Here is an 18779-nt window from a genome sequence, read left to right on the forward strand (position 1 = left end):
ACCCCCAGGAGCCTTGCTCTTCTTCCTCTTGCCAGGCTCTTCTGACGTATCTGCCTCATCCTTGTCCTCTACTTCCAACTCTCCATTGAGGTGCGGAGGTTCTTCAAGCAGCGATTGATGCTGTTTCACTGCCGCCATGTTCAAGAGAGAGAGCCTAGGTCTGACCGGAACACTGTGGATCCTAAAACAACTCTGATTCAGGGGACCCGGATTTCCGCTCTAACATCACTCTATGATTCAGCCATCACCAGTCAAAGGGGATGCCGGGACAGCTGCACACAACATTACGGAGCGCTCATCTGTAAACATAGAAAACGGACTTCACCACTTTTTTTCCACCGAGGGCTCCTTATAGAAACACGTTAAAAATACCCAATTAAAAACAAATGACATCATATATTTTTACTGCAGCTCGTGAGAACCCATTTCAAAATGAGCTTTAAGTTTTCACGAGCAGCTGAGCTATACTATTTTCGATATGACAATCACATTGGAATATAGAGGCAAAATAGCTCAGATCGTAATAACCATGCACGTATTCTGACGCTTTTTTTAAGGGGCGTTTAGAGCCAACGAAATAGTTAAAGTATATTGTTGTTGTTCTTTCTACCTACGCCTCCACACTCACCAACCGACCCCCACTGCGCCTTGGATCCCAGCTGCGAAACTTTTTATGGCGTTCAGCCGCTGGCTGCATGATTTCTTCAGTCTAAGTGGAGTCACTTCAGATTGCAGTACGGATTATCAAACCATGTACTCATTTATTTTAATTATATATTTACTTAGACACTTAAGGTAAACAAATATGCCTGGGCGTCAGGAGCTTCGAAAACGGCAAACTGAAATCGAATTTTAGAACCAAAAGCTCAATTTAGCACTCTAATCTTAATTTTACGAGCAAAATGTTTCCACTTCAACACTTTATCTAAAGTCCTGGTCATCAGATTCATTGCCCGCTCCCATCACTAGATATTTTAAGCCACTTGGGCTCTATGCCATACTAATTGTTTGCAAGACATGAACACACTCGTATAGCGAGTTCACCATTCCTCCACGCTCACTCCCAGCCCCCCTTTGCGTATTCACCCCGACCGGCTGTGCATGCCTACTGGCTTTGTCACCATTCCTCCACGCTCACTCCCGCAACCCCCCCTCGCGCGTTCACCCCGACCGGCCGTGCATGCCTATTGGCTTTGTCACCATTCCTCTATGCTCACTCCCACCCCTCCCTTGCGCGTTCACCCCGACCGGCCGTGCATGCCTACTGGCTTTGTCACCATTCCTCCACGCTCACTCCCGCAACCCCCCCTTAAGTGTTTACCCCGACCGGCCATGCATGCCTACTGGCTTTGTCACCATTCCTCCTCCCCCTCTCCAGCCAGCTTCCCCCAGGCCGTAGCAGCACTCCTCCTTAGAACAGTCCTAGCATATCACCGGCATGTGAGGCAGGCTTGGCGCCAGCCGGTTAAACTGAGCATCGGATAATGAGGTGCCCTTTGCAGCCATTCTGCTGCTATCAAGCACCCATCCTGCCCTTGTTTGTCGCCATTTCCGCGATGACAAAGGCCGGTGTGGGTCCAGAACATTCTTGTGTTGCACCCCTTGCCGTTAAAAATTTAAACCGGGTTCGCATTACAAAGCCAAAGAACTCGCCTCACAACTTTTAAAGGTCAATAATAAACTAACTAGCTTTCAGCCTACCTTCAGGGCCAATGTTAACTTCGAGATAATAAGAAGGCAAATAGTATTTTAAACGCATACGCTAAACAAATGCATATTTTTGTCCGATGTTTACATACGAAACTGTTTTCAAAGTGGATTTTTTGTGTCGCTTGGTTTAAACGTGTCACAAAAAATTGCCAGACCTGTAGCAACAAGTTGGCTTTAGGAGAACTACTACTTATATATAATATGTCGACGCCATGTTGTTTTAGTGAATCAAGAGATTCTAGTCGCCGCACCTCTTATGAAATTTTTGCCAACTTTGTATGTACCAGCAAGTTGGCTAGCAATAGACCCTTAATGCATTTGAGCTTTGTGATAGTTTGTGAAAGGTTGATATTGCTATATGTTCTTTTGTATTCCCTTGTTTTCTAATCACGGGGTCGCCTCAGGTTGCAGAGAGTGCTTGCGCCTAATCACACATCATGCAACGCCACTCAAACACACAACGCCACTCAAACACACAACGCCACTCAAACACACAACGCCACTCAAACACACAACGCCACTCAACAACTCAACGACACTCAACAATGCAACGCCACACACACATGCAACGCCACACACACATGCAACGCCACACACACATGCAACGCCACACACACATGCAACGCCACACACACATGCAACGCCACACACACATGCAACGCCACTCGTACATGTAACGCCACTCGTACATGTAACGCCACTCGTACATGTAACGCCACTCGTACATGTAACGCCACTCGTACATGTAACGCCACTCGTACATGTAACGCCACTCGTACATGTAACGCCACTCATACATGTAACGCCACTCATACATGTAACGCCACTCGTACATGTAACGCCACTCGTACATGTAACGCCACTCGTACATGTAACGCCACTCGTACATGTAACGCCACTCGTACATGTAACGCCACTCGTACATGTAACGCCACTCGTACATGTAACGCCACTCGTACATGTAACGCCACTCGTACATGTAACGCCACTCGTACATGTAATGCCACTCGTACATGTAACGCCACTCGTACATGTAACGCCACTCGTACATGTAACGCCACTCGTACATGTAACGCCACTCGTACATGTAACGCCACTCGTACATGTAACGCCACTCGTACATGTAACGCCACTCGTACATGTAACGCCACTCGTACATGTAACGCCACTCGTACATGTAACGCCACTCGTACATGTAACGCCACTCGTACATGAAACGCCACTCGTACATGAAACGCCACTCAAACACGCAACGCAAATCACACATGCAACGCCACTCACACATGCAACGCCACTCACACATGCAACGCCACTCAAACATGCAACGCCACTCAAACATGCAACGCCACTCACACATGCAACGCCACTCACACATGCAACGCCACTCACACATGCAACGCCACTCACACATGCAACGCCACTCACACATGCAACGCCACTCACACATGCAACGCCACTCACACATGCAACGCCACTCACACAGGCAACGCCACTCACACAGGCAACGCCACTCACACAGGCAACGCCACTCACACAGGCAACGCCACTCACACATGCAACCGAACGCACCCACGCAACACCACTCACACATGATATGCCACTCACACATGATATGCCACTCACACATGCAACGCCACTGACACATGCAACGCAACTCACTCAAAGCAACGCAACTCACTCAAAGCAACGCAACTCACTCACGCAACGCCACTCACACACGAAATGCCACTCATCCACGCAACACCACTCATCCACGCAACACCACTCATCCACGCAACACTACTCGCACACGCACGCAACACACACATGCAACGCCACTCACACATGACACGGAACTCACACATGCAACACCAATAAAAAATGCAACGCCACTCACACAGGCAACGCCACTCACACAGGCAACGCCACTCACACAGGCAACGCCACTCACACAGGCAACGCCACTCACACAGGCAACGCCACTCACACAGGCAACGCCACTCACACAGGCAACGCCACTCACACAGGCAACGCCACTCACACAGGCAACGCCACTCACACAGGCAACGCCACTCACACAGGCAACGCCACTCACACAGGCAACGCCACTCACACAGGCAACGCCACTCACACACGCAACGCCACTCACGTTGCCAATAGGTATCGCAGTAGGAAAGTTGGAGCCATTACAATTGCAAATAACAATGCCTTTTATTTTTTTATCAATTTTAAAACATAAAGGGCTTTGTCATTTACAAAACCAATAGCTCCAACTTTCCTACTGCGAGACCTATTGGCAACGCCAGTGCTTGTTTTGGTTCAGAAATGTCTTTTCTGAAACATGTCTGTCTTTTATACTTGATCCTCAGTTGGTGGTGATTTGAATGTTCTTCACACCATAATGGGAAGCTCTGTAGAGTAAAATAGCTATTTGCTTCATATATTTCCCATCATATGAGGTGTTCCTTTCCTCATTACAGCAAACAAATGATGGATGGAATGCTGACAATCCAAACACTCACCCCCAGTCAAAAGATCTGGGTTAAATCCATCGTTCTTTTGCCCACTACGCCAACCCAGTTTGGACCCAGCGATATGCAAATCAGTCTTGACCCTGTACCTCATGGGAACAGTCCAGACCGAACTGTCAGGCCAGGCCCTCCCTGGACTGGAAACAAGCACCCTGGGACCTTTTTCAGGGTATGTCACCCTTCTTCAGCCAGCTAGCTTGAATTCAGTGGCACAGTGAGCAAGGGACCCACGTCTGGGCATACCCATCCCACTTAGGGCGAAAAGTGTTAAAGCAAACAAATGCTAGCCAGCGACGCACCACTTATTCAGACACCTTTACATATTTAGCAACTTTGAGAGTATGCATGCAGTCCGGGCAAAATTGGAAATGTTTTCTTAGTGTCCAAACAAAATAGGCATGGTTTTCCTCAAAAATATTATTGCGCGAAATACATTTGTGCTGGTTGTACGTGAAGATTAGCTTTCATACAAAAGAAGAGGTGCCAGCAAGAGACTCTTTTTTTTAAAACCAATTCTCCCTTGATCTTGGCACCCTTAATTTTACAGTTCTCACAAGGAATCTCTCAGCCCAAAAAATGTGGAAAAAGTTATATGAAAAGCAGTAATTGCACTTGCATAATAAACAATGTTACCTGGGCCTAATGCGGACCAGAAAAGTCAAGTACTTTTGCTGTGAGATGCCCATCCTGTCCATTATCACCCTCTCTATTCGCATATTCTGATTTTTTGCTTCTGAGAGTAAGTGGTAACTGTACTGGTCTTTTTCCTTTGATATCTCAATTCAAGAATTAAGTTTGTGTTTATCTTGCCCATTTTGCACTCTGAATCAGTTTTTAGATCTAGTGTTTATTATGTCCAAGCAGAATGAAGCCTGCGATTTCTAGCCCTTGCTAGCCTCATGCACTTTACGCTTTCAAATTACAAAAACATTTCGGACCATTTCTGCTTAATGATTTAATTTTGGATAAAAAGTTTATTAAGTCTTATTTTAACAATAAATCTTGTGTTTACACTGTTACTTTTATGTCAACATTGTTATGGTTTTAAATAGCTGGACAATAAAAAAAAGTACCTCACCTTTGGCTGGGTGATCCTCTTTGCCTTGCGTTATAGCTCTGCCTCTTTGCCACTGTGTCCTAAAAAGAAGTTTCCCATATGATGGGAAAGGCAGGCATCTCATAGTATTCTACATGGCTTAGCTGGTAACTTCTCTAGGTTGTGGAAGTTGATCTACTTAGCAGATAAAGTGAACCTCTTGACTGTCAGTGTGAAGAGACACGTTTTGTTTCCATACAAAACATATGTTAATACTATTTATTTGGTTTCAGACAAGCTGGTGCAAACAAAGTAACCTTTGCCTATGTTTGTTCTGCCCCAGATTCCCATCTACCCATTATTCTGAACCAGAGGCCTCGACAGTCATCCAGTCATATCAGTGTTGTTGACAAATCATTTAATTAAGACTGAGTAGTTAAAGTTGTCGGAGTGAACACTGGTAGCAGCAAAATAGAGTTGTGACCAGCTAGCTAAGTACGTATGTAGCTCCTGTACACCAGGCAGATGATCATTGGGGAGTTAACATATCTCCCCAATATTTGGGTAATAGGCTGGTTTGCACTTTTGTGATCTTCTGTTACAGCAAATTTAGTAAATGGGCTGATTGTATATGAATTAGCCCTAGAATATCAATGACATTATTATTCTCTGGATTTGAAACAACTTCCACTACTTTTGCTGCTGGCCCTTCAGTGCTCGTTTGATCCCTAAGAATTTAAGTGTGGAAACTTGTTTTGGTGAGGGCCACTCTGTAGCTCCAGCAAATCCCATGCGTTCTGAAAAGTTGTCTTTGAAAACTGGCACAAGAAGTCGTCAACTAAATTTATATTTTTATGACCATTTTTCACTTTTCACCTGGAAGAGAGCGGTTATCTCCAGCAAATGTCTGTTTTTTAATTGTAGGACGTGTATACAGTTTTGGAGCCAGTTTTCTCTACCAATATGTATTTGCCTATTGTCTTGAGTCCCTTTTCTTACAAGTAGTGATCTGTTGCACATCAATTGTTTCTGCCTCTTTTTAATTTCCTTAATTTCATAATTTATTTATGTATGCATTTAATAAATTTTTTTGGTTTAATTCACACATTTTTAGGTCTTGCCTACGCAGCGCGCATGCGCTGCATAGGAGGACCTTTAGCCGTTGCTCTGGTCATTTTCAAGCACATACTCGTGCTTGTGGTGGCATCCACTCTGCGGGAGCGAGCAGGAGTGCGCCACAAGCACGAGTGCAGTGTGTGAAAATGAGCCGACTGCGCACGCAGCGCTCCCGGGCTTTCTCGCTCTCTCTCCTCTCACTTTCTCTCTCTCCCACTCTTTCTCTCTCTCTCTCTCCCCCTCCCTAGCTCTTTACCTCTCTAGCTCTCTTTCCCTCTCTCTCTTTCTCACTCTTTCCCTCTTTCTATCTCTCTGTGGGACTCGCTATAAAGTAACTTCAACAAGTGGTCAGAGGAAAGCACTGTATAACTCTGTTTACAATGCAATACAATACAATATCAGCTATTGATTAATACTCTTTTCAAACCACTCTCAAACTTGAAAACAGGATGGGCAGACATTGTTGGGAAAAACATTGCAGATAAAGAAATGGACAGAATGACACCATATACAGCTAGTGTGTTCAGGAGCAATAGGTTGATACTGACTCATTTTAATTATATCCATCAAATGTACCTTACTCCACTTAAACTGTGAAAAAAGTTTGACATGGACCCTGGCTACTGTCACAGATGTCCTGCGAAGGATGCGAACTACCTTCATGTGGAATGTGACTACCCTATGCTGTCTCCATTCTGAACGGAGACAACCAAGAATATTAAAAAAGCCACAGACAGTACTTTGAAGCTCTCTTTTAAGGTGTACCTGTTCAGCTTGTTTCCCCGTGCTGGTCAAGAGAAATGAAGCAGTAAATTTGCCGATTTGACCATGTTGTTGGTAAAGTTCGGAATAAATATGGGGTGGAAGTCAACAGAGGCACCACTGATTGTTATTAGTGGGCATCTTCCGAACTAGCATCTTTGCACCAATGGTCTGACAAAACTACTAAACCCTCTGCATTGAGTGCTTGGGAGGCTTTGTTGGAGGACTTTTACTTCAGAGTGGGATGCAGTTCGGATGTCTGAGGCAGATCCTGAGTGCGTCACTGCTTCAGTGACTATCAATTATACTGGTAAGGATATGGGCGGGGGGGCTGCTGTCAATCTGTCTGCACTAGAGTGGGTTGTTTTTGGCATGCTTGCTTGTTCTACTCTTTGCCCCCCCCCTCCCACTTTCTGTTATGTTTTTATGCCGATGTTCCTCGATGCCACTGTTGCAGGCACCTCGATAATTGCGGCATGCTATTTATAACCTTCTGTGAATATGTTAACTTGTTAATAATGAGTTTTAAAAGAGAGTAAGTCCTATCCTAAAAGGACAGCATGAACCATAAAATTGACAGGTTATTTTAAAAATTGACACTTTTTTGAGGCTGTCACAGTTCTTTCTCTCCGGGACTGTTTTGAAAAATACCTCTTCTGGAGAAAGGTCAGAACGCTCTTTTATGAGCTCCTGACCACATCCCTGTTGCGGGGCGGGAGGTGAAAGGGAACAATGCAGAAATGCATTATTTTTATTACTTTGCTCCTGCTGGGTAAACAGGAGCATGGGAGAATAGAGCTTGAGATGGAAAGGAAGAGGAGGGAAGGCCGGAGAGGGGCGAAGAGAAATGGCGCACCATGGCAAGCTCTTTTCATGATGTATATTCAGTGGTGAGGCAGTGCCAGACTGCGTGATCTCTGGTGGGCACCTCAGGGACCGTGTGTGTTTTCGACGTGAAACGTCACTGTGAGTATGCCAGGGAGTCAGCTCTGTCCAAAAGCTAAAGAACTTTTAGCGATTACGAAGGCAATTTTGGTTGGCCAGTTACAGATGGTTTCTACAAGATATAATTATTTTAAAACAAAATGTAGCTGGTTCCATTTGCATACAGGGAATCAAAACCAGCTCCGACTCTGCTTTGGATGGTGCTCGGAAGTCAAGCAAAAATGGGTCCAAACAGGTGCATATTACAAATTTTCAAGTACATAGGCAAAGAACTTAAAGGCTGGGTGATGGCAACACAGCCAGCCCTAAAAGCAGTCCTACATCCTACGAGGGAAATGCCAGAATGCTCATTTCTGCCATATTTGCATCTTGAAATGTGTGAGTAGCTTGTTTTTTTTTTTCCCTTTGGGGGTCTGATTTTTAACCTTAGGCCCCCTTTGGTTCTCTTCTGGCCACATGGCAGTCAGGTGCCCAAAAATCCACAAGCAGAAGAGGATTCACGGTTTAATTACAGAATGTGTTTGAGCTTGGTTAGAATGTGCTTGTTTGTTTGTTCGTCTGGCCTGTTGATAAGCTGCGCGTCTGGTCGCTAACAAGGCATCGCAAGTGCACATCAAATGCGGAGTTTGCATCTTATGGCATAGACCCAATGGTTACCCGCTTGAATACAACTATCATCGTAGGGTTACTTTGTTGTCTGACTCTGTAGTCCGTTTAGGCGCGCCATGTTTCCGGCATCCATGTGTGTGACGGCATTGGTTACTAAGGCAACGATCGGCCATTTATACCACATGCGCGTGCTCTGCCCAGCCACTACCAGCTAATAAGCATTGGCATAGCCAATAGGTCTCGCCTTTGGGACCTTATAAGTATTTAGTTATGCAGCACAATATCCTTACTGCAACAACATTAACTTGCATGGGTAAACACTTATAAGGTCCCAAAGGTGAGACCTATTGGCTATACCGATGCTTGTTTGATATACTTTTTACTATATAAGCCTTTACGAAAGTATTAATCCCTTTTTTTCTTTTTTCTTTTCATAGTCCAAACTGGCAAACTTACGAGAAATTATTGGTAAAGTCACACAAAACCTTCTAGAAACTGCAAACCTACTTGGTCCAGCACAGGATTTGTGCTCCACTGATCTTGTAAGTAGTTTTCTACTCTGGTAAATAGGCGTGAAAGAAAGCTCCTTTTGCCTCATTGGCAGCATTTTGTAAATCTTTGGGATACAGATTTGCAGGATTTTGTAAGGAAGGCGATGTATTATTCATCATTTCCAGGGTTCATGCCAGATGACTGTCTTATTGAATATGAAGGTTTGTTCCTGAAAAGTGTAGGAAGAACCATAGCAATTCCAGGAATATTTTTGTTACAATGAAGTTCATTTGTACAGAAGTATAAAACAAACTGTTATAGCACTGTTTAGGGTGTTTGGTGCCCACATGTCGGCCATGAGCCTTTTACTGTGACTGTGAGATCTGTATTGCCGGAGCAGAAATATTCTTCTAAAGGATTGGTGTTGGTGATTGCCTTATCTGACTTTTCCTCATTATGTTGTATTGGGTTTTACCCATATTTCTCCCCGTTTGGGGCACTCTGAGTCCCGAAAATATGAGTGTGTTTTGCAAAGGAGTTGTGTTGAGTTCTAATTGTAGTGGTAACTTTGGCAGAAGAGTATTTGGAGTTTATGCTCAAATGCATTTCATCTAAATGTCTCTTAAAACTGACACGATATGTGAGTCTTAAACAAGCTTATTAACTAAACTGAAATGATGCAGACATTTGAGAAAGACAAATAGAGTATTTTCAGTAAATGTAAAGCATTTGTTTGTTACGGGTGAGCTTATTTACCACAACTGAAAAGGTTGCATTTGAAGGCAAAATGTGTGTATTATCGAAGACTAATGATGTGTTCGGGAAACAATTAATGTAATGGCCAAAACAATTAAAAAATGAATGGTATGGAAGGAAGAAATGAATGTACCATTAGAAAGTTACAGAGGTGTATTCCAAAATATTTTAAAAGCGGGGACATGAGTGATCATATGTATGTATTTATCGGCCACCTATTAATGTTGTTTTCCATATTGTACTTGCTGCCAGGGTGGTAATTTCTTGATGGGGTGGATGTTATATAATTTGCTTTTTGTTACATTATAATACAATCTGCGGTCTAAGGCTCTGGCTGCTAAATGTTGTGTGACCTAATGGATATGGCTGCATCTTGAACATTCACGGTCCTTGTAACGTGGTAGTCACCTAAGACATCTTTAACTTGAATAGTGCTGCTGTTTTTAGGTGCTGACATTTGTGTATTGATTTCTTTTCCATCCTTTCTCTTCCTGTAGATACTCAGTCATATTTTGTGACTGAGAATCTACTTGTAAGAGAAAGATGAGTAAAGATGTCCTTGCATATTAAGAAAAACGCTACATACATTCTTCCAAATGATGGGTCTTATAAAAATGACAACCCAACTTCTGTCGCGACTTTCAGCTGATTTTTTTTTTTTGTGACTCTCAGCTGAACTAATGCGCAAGCAACTTGTGTTTTCACTGAGTTCTTGGGTGAGGGTTGGATAAAGGGTACAATCCCATGGCAGGATCTGTTTAGCATCCCATGACTACATTGTAATATTTCATGTTTCCACCATTCAGAACTATTTACTGTCTCTGGATTTTAAGACTGTTCTTTCATTTATTGTCTCCTCTCTAGCGTGTACTTGATAAACTGTAGACTTTTAATATTTGCAGTAATGTATTTTTTTTTACTTTGCATATTTCAACTCCTAAGACCATAACATTTTTTATGTTTAAAGACTACAAGACCTGTTCACCCCAATGGAGATAAGGACTGCTCGGAATTGCCATCTGCAAAAACGTAAGTTGAACTATTTGTGAAGTTATTTGCAGTTTTCCGTTAATTTTTAAAGAGGAAGGGGAGATCTGGAAGAGAAAGCTAGGATGATGGAATTGTGTTGTATACGGCACTTAAGTTTGAGGTAGTGCAGAAAAGTATGTTGAATTTGAGAATTGAATAGTGGTAGGTGAATGTCTCTAGATAGTTAAGTGGCGGATTCTTAATTTGTAGGACTGAAACAAGAATGGTCATATGTTTAAAAGTGGTCTACTGGAGTGAGGGATTGCTATCTTGTAGTAAAGCTTATTTTTTGGGGTGATATATGTTGCATTGTGGATAGTCCGCTTTGCAGCAGTCTGCCTGAGTATCTTATAATGCCTACCAAGGGTCTCGTTGTAGGCAGACTGAAGCATTAGAGCACTGTGACTTTACAAGATAGCACACAGTGCGTGAATATGGATGCATAATTAATTTGGCTCAACAAGTGAGTGAGCTATAAAATGTGTTAACATCCCTTATAAATTTGAGCTTGGCTTGTCAGAGGTCCACAACCCAAGATTGCATTTTAAGGTCTCGAATCTGTGCAAGTTGGATCTGTGCTTAGTTATCCTCATAAATCCGGTTTCCTTGCTGGAATTGCAGGTAGGACTGCGTGAAGCCATCAATTCTTCCAACTGACATGGAACGTTTCCAGCTCATTGTCCTGAATCCTCTTGCCTTCTCAAATTAAAACCTCTTTATGCTGCCTGTTTTGCACGTGTAGCTGCTTGAGAATGGTTTCCATTGGGCACTCTGTTACTTTATTATAGTCTGGAGTGAGTTCCAATTGTTGCAGACAAAATCAACTTACTTTCTTTGCTGTACAGTTATTTCACTTTCATAATGAATGAAGTATCCAAGATAAGGCCGCTAACAGTGCCATTGGTGTGTAACCAGGGACGGGTAACTGCTCCCAGGGACCCTACCTCGTTCAAGCCCCCCCCCCCCGGCTCCCCTCACAATTCCCTCAAACCCCTGTAAGGATGACAATTAGATGGATGTGGTTAGTAATCTAAACTCAGTTTTCCTATCATGTTGCTTGGGACAATTTACGATAGGGAGCATTCGCGCTGTAGCACTGAGTGGCAGTGGCACAGCGGCCAGAGCACAACCACAAGCAAAACGTGTTAATTGAAAACCTGCTCTTTCTTGGCTTGATGTACCAGTACTACATGTATGTAAGCATTTATCATTCTGCTAACTTTGCTCTTCATTGAGTGCATCCTTGGATGACTATTAGAGAAATTCACTTATTTTTACAGGGTGCTTCACAAAACAGTTCCTCGCCCAGAGGCTAAAATTGTTGATGTTGTGGCAGAGATGGTAGTTGCAGAGCACAACAGTCCTTCATACGCAAAATCCTTACAGAGTTTAGAAAATGGCAATCCAAGCAAAAGAATTTCCAGAGGTGAGTCTTTGAGTGACGGACAGTGGATAGTCATCAGTTCTTTTTCATTTATATTACAATATAGATTGGTATGAGGTGCTCAAAGGATAATTGAAAAAAGGACGTGTCTATCTGAAATTTTGTTAACTACTTTGAGGTTGATTTTCACTTATGTCTTACAAGTGCATTTCTGTACCAATGATCCATGACCCCGTTTTTATTTCCTGAACAGGGACAGAACTTACGGTGTAGGAGTGATAGACCAAAGAAACACCCTAGGGAATGTTAACAAATAAAATGCATATTGCGTATGTCAAAATCAGTGACTTGAATATATAGGCACACATATATTTGTACATGTGCCATTTTTGTTTTTAAACTGCGCCAAACAGGCTTACTACCTACCTCTATCCTCATTGGCCAGTATCTGCAATAGCATGCTACTGGAATATTTCTAATGTTTTATATTGTTCTGGGAGTTTTCACCTTGAAGATCAAGAAATATTGTAGCAAAATAATAAAAAGGTTGATGCTGAAGTCCAAGATTCTGAGGTAGGTCAAAAGAGTACTGGGGTGAGTGCCTGCACTTATTACTCCTTCTTTTGCTCTGTCCCACTAGTCATTTCACGATGTTTGCAATGATAGTCACTTCTGTATCAATTATACCTGCAGTAACACTTCCCTTTAACTGATCTTAAGTGGGAGACTGGGATTATACCTGTTGAATTTTGAGGCCATGAATTCCGGAGGTGACTAAAATATGGAGTCAGATTTATTAATAAAGTGCATAGTCAATTAAAACCATTACACATTAAAAGCTGATACAATAAAAACACAGTAAAGCAATTGGTGTATTAGGGCAAAACTTTTTCACATCAGGTCAACAAAATATACAAAGTCCTGTTGCTGCAGATGTTAAGATTCCCCTTATGTACCAATGGACTAGTTAAATCATTTCAACCTTTACTTTGCCACAAAAAGCTGTACCAATTTGACTAAAATATGGATTTATGGAGTGTCGTCATTGCTTAAGGTATTACTGTTTTACTTTATTTTGTTGCATGCTTTAATTCGAAAATATAAAAATCAGTCTAGTACTACATACAGCAGTAAGATCATAGTTGTCCACCATTAATCTAATGGTGGCACATCAATCATTTTCAACACAGCTTTACAAAGAATGCACTTCAAAACCCAAATCTTCCCATAATAAATGTTGTCTAAAGTACTTTTATGTACCAAGACAGTAATGTCGGAATGAGTACTTCAGCTAACCATAATACATGTTCTCAAGTTTGTGACACAATATATTCATGCAAAGCAATTGATGTATCTTATTATCTGTATCAGGATAGGCCACACTAATACACATTGGCCTGGTCTTTTTCTATGGTAGCAAGCCAATTTCGCAGTAGACCTATATGTTCCAAGAGCCAGAGGTCCCACAATCATTGCAGAAAGCAAAGTCCCACAGCTAGGCCTGTTTTCGGGGGTAGTGGAGAATGTCCCCAAACAATTGCCACTTGCCTTGCATCCAGTAAAAGTGTGGTAGTCCTCATTTTGTTTACCTTGAGCAACTCCCTATGGGTAGCACTTTATGGCAATGCAAACTTATAACTTTCCAACGCTCTTTAAAGTACTTAAGTGGATTTTTTACTTTGCCAGATATATCCCAGGAGTGATGCCAGAATAGTAAATATGCCTCTTGGACTATTTTGAGGAATGTTACACTTTATGCAAATATTGTACAACTAGAATTAGAAGGTAAAATTGCCTTCTCCGCATTATATAATCCTCTGCTATGATAAGGGCAGCACTGAACGCAAGAAACTCAGCAGTGCCACAAGTAGTATTAATCTTTACCGGTATCTCCACAACATATGACGCTAGTGCATTCACTGGAGTTAAAGTTCTGTCCTTCTCGAGAGTGGAAAAAAAATATGTCATATGATAGCCAGCTGCTGAGTGCGAACATCTAAGACCAGTTCGATTTTGTGCAGGGTCAATTCTCTTGCAGTACAGATTTATTGTATAAACTACTTAAACATTTGAAATGTAGAGTCGGAGTCTACTGCTAATTAAAACTAATGTCTGTTTACAATAGAAGCTCCAACATACATCTGTAAACATCAGCCTCTCGGGATGTATATCTGGATATAAAAGTTGTCTCTTTCCGCCAACTTAAGTCTATTTACACATACTTAGATGTGTATAATCAAGTAACCCATTGATGTGTGTCTGAGGTGCAAACTGTGTGTGGTTGGCAGAGCAAATTGTATTGGCTCTGAAAGGGATCTCTGGTTCATATCATACATAGTAGCTCAGTCTATAATGCGTAAATATTGTAAGTGGGGCAATGGATTTGACATTTTTTGTTAAAGTGATATGAACCGCGTCTCTGAGAAGGTGCAGAAGAATCTAGCCCTTATATAGGCCACTAGGCTTTTGGGTCAGAAGATAGAGTATTCTTCTTGAGGCATTGCCTGGGAGTAGAGGTCCATAAGGCCTTACATTCCGGATAGCTTATAAAGTGGATGCTATGTAGCCCGGGGCAAAGCGGGACTACACAGAGGTCTACGGAGTTGGGAACAAATCCCATGGAACTCCACTCACTCCGCCACCCGCCTTCACCCCCCTATTAAGAATTCATTAGAAATACATTAGGTAAAAGAATAAAGACTTACTTTGACTGCGGCGTCCTCGAGCGGTCGTCCTCCTCTTCCTCGCCGTCAGAGGGTGATCTGTGCATGGGCATTTCTTGCAAGGAATGCGCGGGCGCATGCACAGATCACCCTGAGATGGCGAGGAAGAGGAAAAAAAAACCACTTTAATGTATTTTTTATGAATTCTTAATAGAGGGGGTGGAGGCGGGGGCTGGTCAACTCCGCTCCCCTGTGGAGTGTGCACAGATTTGCCTACTCCACGTTCAACGTGGAGTAGGGTAAATCTCTGCACACTCCGCAGGCAGAGCAGAGCTCTCTGCCCACGCATAATTCTATTGTGTCTAGATCCATACATGAGCAGAGTGTGCATGCAGCCAGAGTAGTTTGCAGAGAACCAGACACCACCAGATCCCATTCTTTAAACAAATGTGGAAGGTGTGGGGGCTGATGGTAGTAATAGACCACAAAGTGAGGCTGTACAGTGTACACTTGGGGTGTCGAACAACACAATCTGCTTCTCTTATGGCATAGTTCGAATCTTCCAGCTTGTACGAGGCTGTCTTAAGTAATAAATATCAGGTGGGCATAACTAGAGAACACGTAAAAGGAACTTTGGTAACAGCACTTTTCTAATGAAGGATATTCTACTAGCCACCAATAGGGGAAAGCGTAATCCACCTGTCCGTCATATCCATCAACTTGGCAATAACAGGTCCATCATTTTCAGCTACCTTAATGTTCTTAGCTCTGCAAATTTTAATGCAAAGATTGTAAATTCAAGCCCCACACCAGTAGTATGACTATACAATTTCCGTCAGTGGCAGAGGGCTTCGTAAGTGGGGATATCCCCTATTTATACAAATTAATTTTCACTCCCAAATTGCATAATATCCCAAATTATAGAGGAAGAGATTAGAACACAAGTCTCACAAGGAGCAAGATGTCTGCATACATCAATAATAAAAGTTGTGTAGAAATGAAGAAAACTCCTCTGTGTGCGTGAAGCTCTCAAACCTGACAAGCCAAGGGCTCCACTAGAATTGCAAATAAAAGGGGGGATGAGGACACCCATGCACTGTTCCTCAAAGTATAGGAGGCATGGTAATACCCCTAACCCCTTAACCCCTTTGATGCTTGTGACAAGGTCAACTCGTCATGGGTGTTACCCGCGCTGTGCTTATGACGAGTTGACCTTGTCACATAACTAGGGATTTTTTAAATTGCAGCACAGCACGGGAATGTACAGTAGCAATGATGCGGTTAAGAATAGTCATTGGAGGGGGCAGTGGCCAGGGAGGAGACCAGGCCCTGTGGGGGAGGTGGGGGGTTATAGTCACTTAGTGGGCCCTTGTGCTACTGCGCGGGCCCTGGTCCCAAGCGTATTATGGCCTAGTTGTCAACCCCGCATTGTTGCACATTGTTGCAGTGGAACTCCCTATGCACAGTCTGGCTCCTGTTATGACTTGTGCATGGTAGGGGACAGGTGGGCCTTTAAACAGTGGTGACCAGCACATAGCACTCCTGAATTGTGACGTGAACATTTATGCGTCCATACAAGTGTCCCATCATCACCATATGTGGCCTACACTTATTTCCCTCCAGCAATCCGCTACCTCCAGGCCAATGCCAACACCCGACTGGCAATTGCACTCATGGAGGTGACTGAACGTCAGCAACAACCGATAGTCAGTCTCTCTCTCTCGCTCTCTCGCTCTCTCGCTCTCTCGCTCTCTCGCTCTCCCTCCGTCCCTCTCTCCCTCTCTCCCTCCCATACCTGTCAAAAGTACTGGACAAAGCCCATGTCTGCCCCAAGGTGAAAGCCTTCATACAGGCACATTTTAAACCACAATCCGCCAAACTGACACACTAACCAGAGTCATGCACCAGGGACACCCCCTATCTTTCCTTGTTTTCGCTTTAACATTGGAGCCCTTTGTGGCTTAAATCCTGAATAATCTGGCAATCCGCAAATGTGCGTCGCCGGCAGGAACACTAGTTGGCCTTATCCACCCATGAAATCTTATGCTTCATAACCGATCCCGACTCAAACATACCAGCCCTGATGAGGGAACTAGAAATGTTTGCTCAAGCCTTGGGCTTTAAAATCAAAATTTCTATTTCTTGTGGCATGGGAATTGTGGATCCACAAAATATCCTTAGAGGACCAATCCAAAGCAGCTGCTTCCAATGGGCGACCTCAGCAATCACATAATTAGGGTTCTAACTCCCAACGCTCACAAATGCCCTATATGAAAGATACATTCCCCCTGCTCACTGCCCTTTACAAAGATCTATGTAGATTGAGCAAATAAGAGATTTCCTGGCTATGACCGCTCAAGTGTCTGATTTTTCTGCCTCGATTATTATGAGTCCTCTGAACCCTTCCCCTTACTATCCCCAAACTGATGCAGACACAGATAAGAAACACAATGCTGGGTTTTGTCTATTGGGGGGGGGTAAATTGCAGAGGGTGGCACAGGTTACTTTTTGGCCCGACAGCCAAAGGGGCCCTGAGTTTTCCATATATCTCCACATATATCTGAGCAGCACGAATACGTCCACATTAAGACTGGAACCACGACCCTGACCTTAAGTGCCGATTACAGGTGGACCAGGCTTTCTCTACAGCACCTCTAAGCGGCTTCTTGTGGCTTCCCAAGTCGGCTTGGTTGTGCGGTCCCCTACATTTACCACTGACATCCACACTCCTGGCTTACTGGAGAGAGGTATGGGGCGGTGCAGATTCCAGTCCTGTCCCTTCCCCCTCACATGGCTAGCGACCAACCCCAACTTCTTTCCAGGCAGAGTTCATCCTGCTACGTTTCTGTGGAATCTGGGTCATTCTACCCTTTGAGACTTTTATATTGACGGGGATTTGAAGTCATTGGGGATGTAGTGGAGAAATATGCATTGCCTAGGTGGGACACATACATGATAGGCCAGGCATTACACTGGGGTGACCACTCACCATCTTGGCCATGCATTGGAAACCTTGTATCTTAACAATGTACGCTTCCAAGGCATTCCATGGCTGTATTGATACATTCTAGACCTTACTCCACTGAAGAAACATGCCTCTGTGAAGCGGTGGGAAAGGGGACTAAAACCAAAAATTACATTCTACACCTGGGGAGCCATTTGGCAAGTCTTCATCTGCCTTCGCTACAAGGAGTACTCTTACAAAATCCTTACACTTTGGTACCTCACTCCAGTATGGTTTCATAAGATGTTCAGGGGTTCTGGCAATGCTGGAAGGATTGTGTGGGCAGAGGCACACTCCTGCCCACCTGGTGGACCTGCCTGATGATACAAACATTTTGGGGTGAGGCGTTTGCCACAGTACAGTGGATCACTAGCTTGACATTACCACATTACCCGCTCTTGGTTCTTGTAGATGATCCAGGTGTGGATAGACTGTTCCCCACCATGACTCCACATGGGAAACTTTCCTCCCACCTTATTTTAACAGCAAGACTGAGCATAGCTCAGATGTGGAAGCAACCACAGGCTCCCCCCATGAACATGTGGTGGGGAAGTTATGTACTATCTATGCATTGAAAAACTCATAGCCATACTAAGAGACAGAGTTGCCATGGTTGATGCAAAATGGTTCCCATTCACTACATGCATAAAGAGACAACAGAGAACTGAAGGACTGCATCTCACAATGTCTAAGACACTGAGGGCATCAGGAATGTGGGTGATGACCCCCTCAGACTTGGCGAGTGATCCACCCTCAGATGCTG

At 43.5% G+C, this 18779-nt stretch overlaps 1 protein-coding gene across 2 annotated transcripts in view; it reads left to right on the forward strand.

Annotated features, from left to right (window-relative positions):
• The window catches only part of SGO1 (shugoshin 1), a 211246-nt gene that overhangs the window by 36161 nt on the left and 156306 nt on the right, over positions 1-18779 (forward strand). For both annotated transcript variants that reach the window (XM_086942163.1, XM_086942164.1), the window contains 3 exons: positions 9126-9230; positions 10904-10965; positions 12246-12391. In XM_086942163.1, the coding sequence (XP_086798289.1) occupies positions 9126-9230; positions 10904-10965; positions 12246-12391 (313 nt within the window). The remainder of the gene's footprint in view (positions 1-9125; positions 9231-10903; positions 10966-12245; positions 12392-18779) is intronic.

The sequence above is a fragment of the Lissotriton vulgaris genome, chromosome 10 (assembly GCF_964263255.1).
Source record: "Lissotriton vulgaris chromosome 10, aLisVul1.2, whole genome shotgun sequence".
In the NCBI taxonomy this organism is placed as follows: Eukaryota; Metazoa; Chordata; class Amphibia; order Caudata; family Salamandridae; genus Lissotriton; species Lissotriton vulgaris.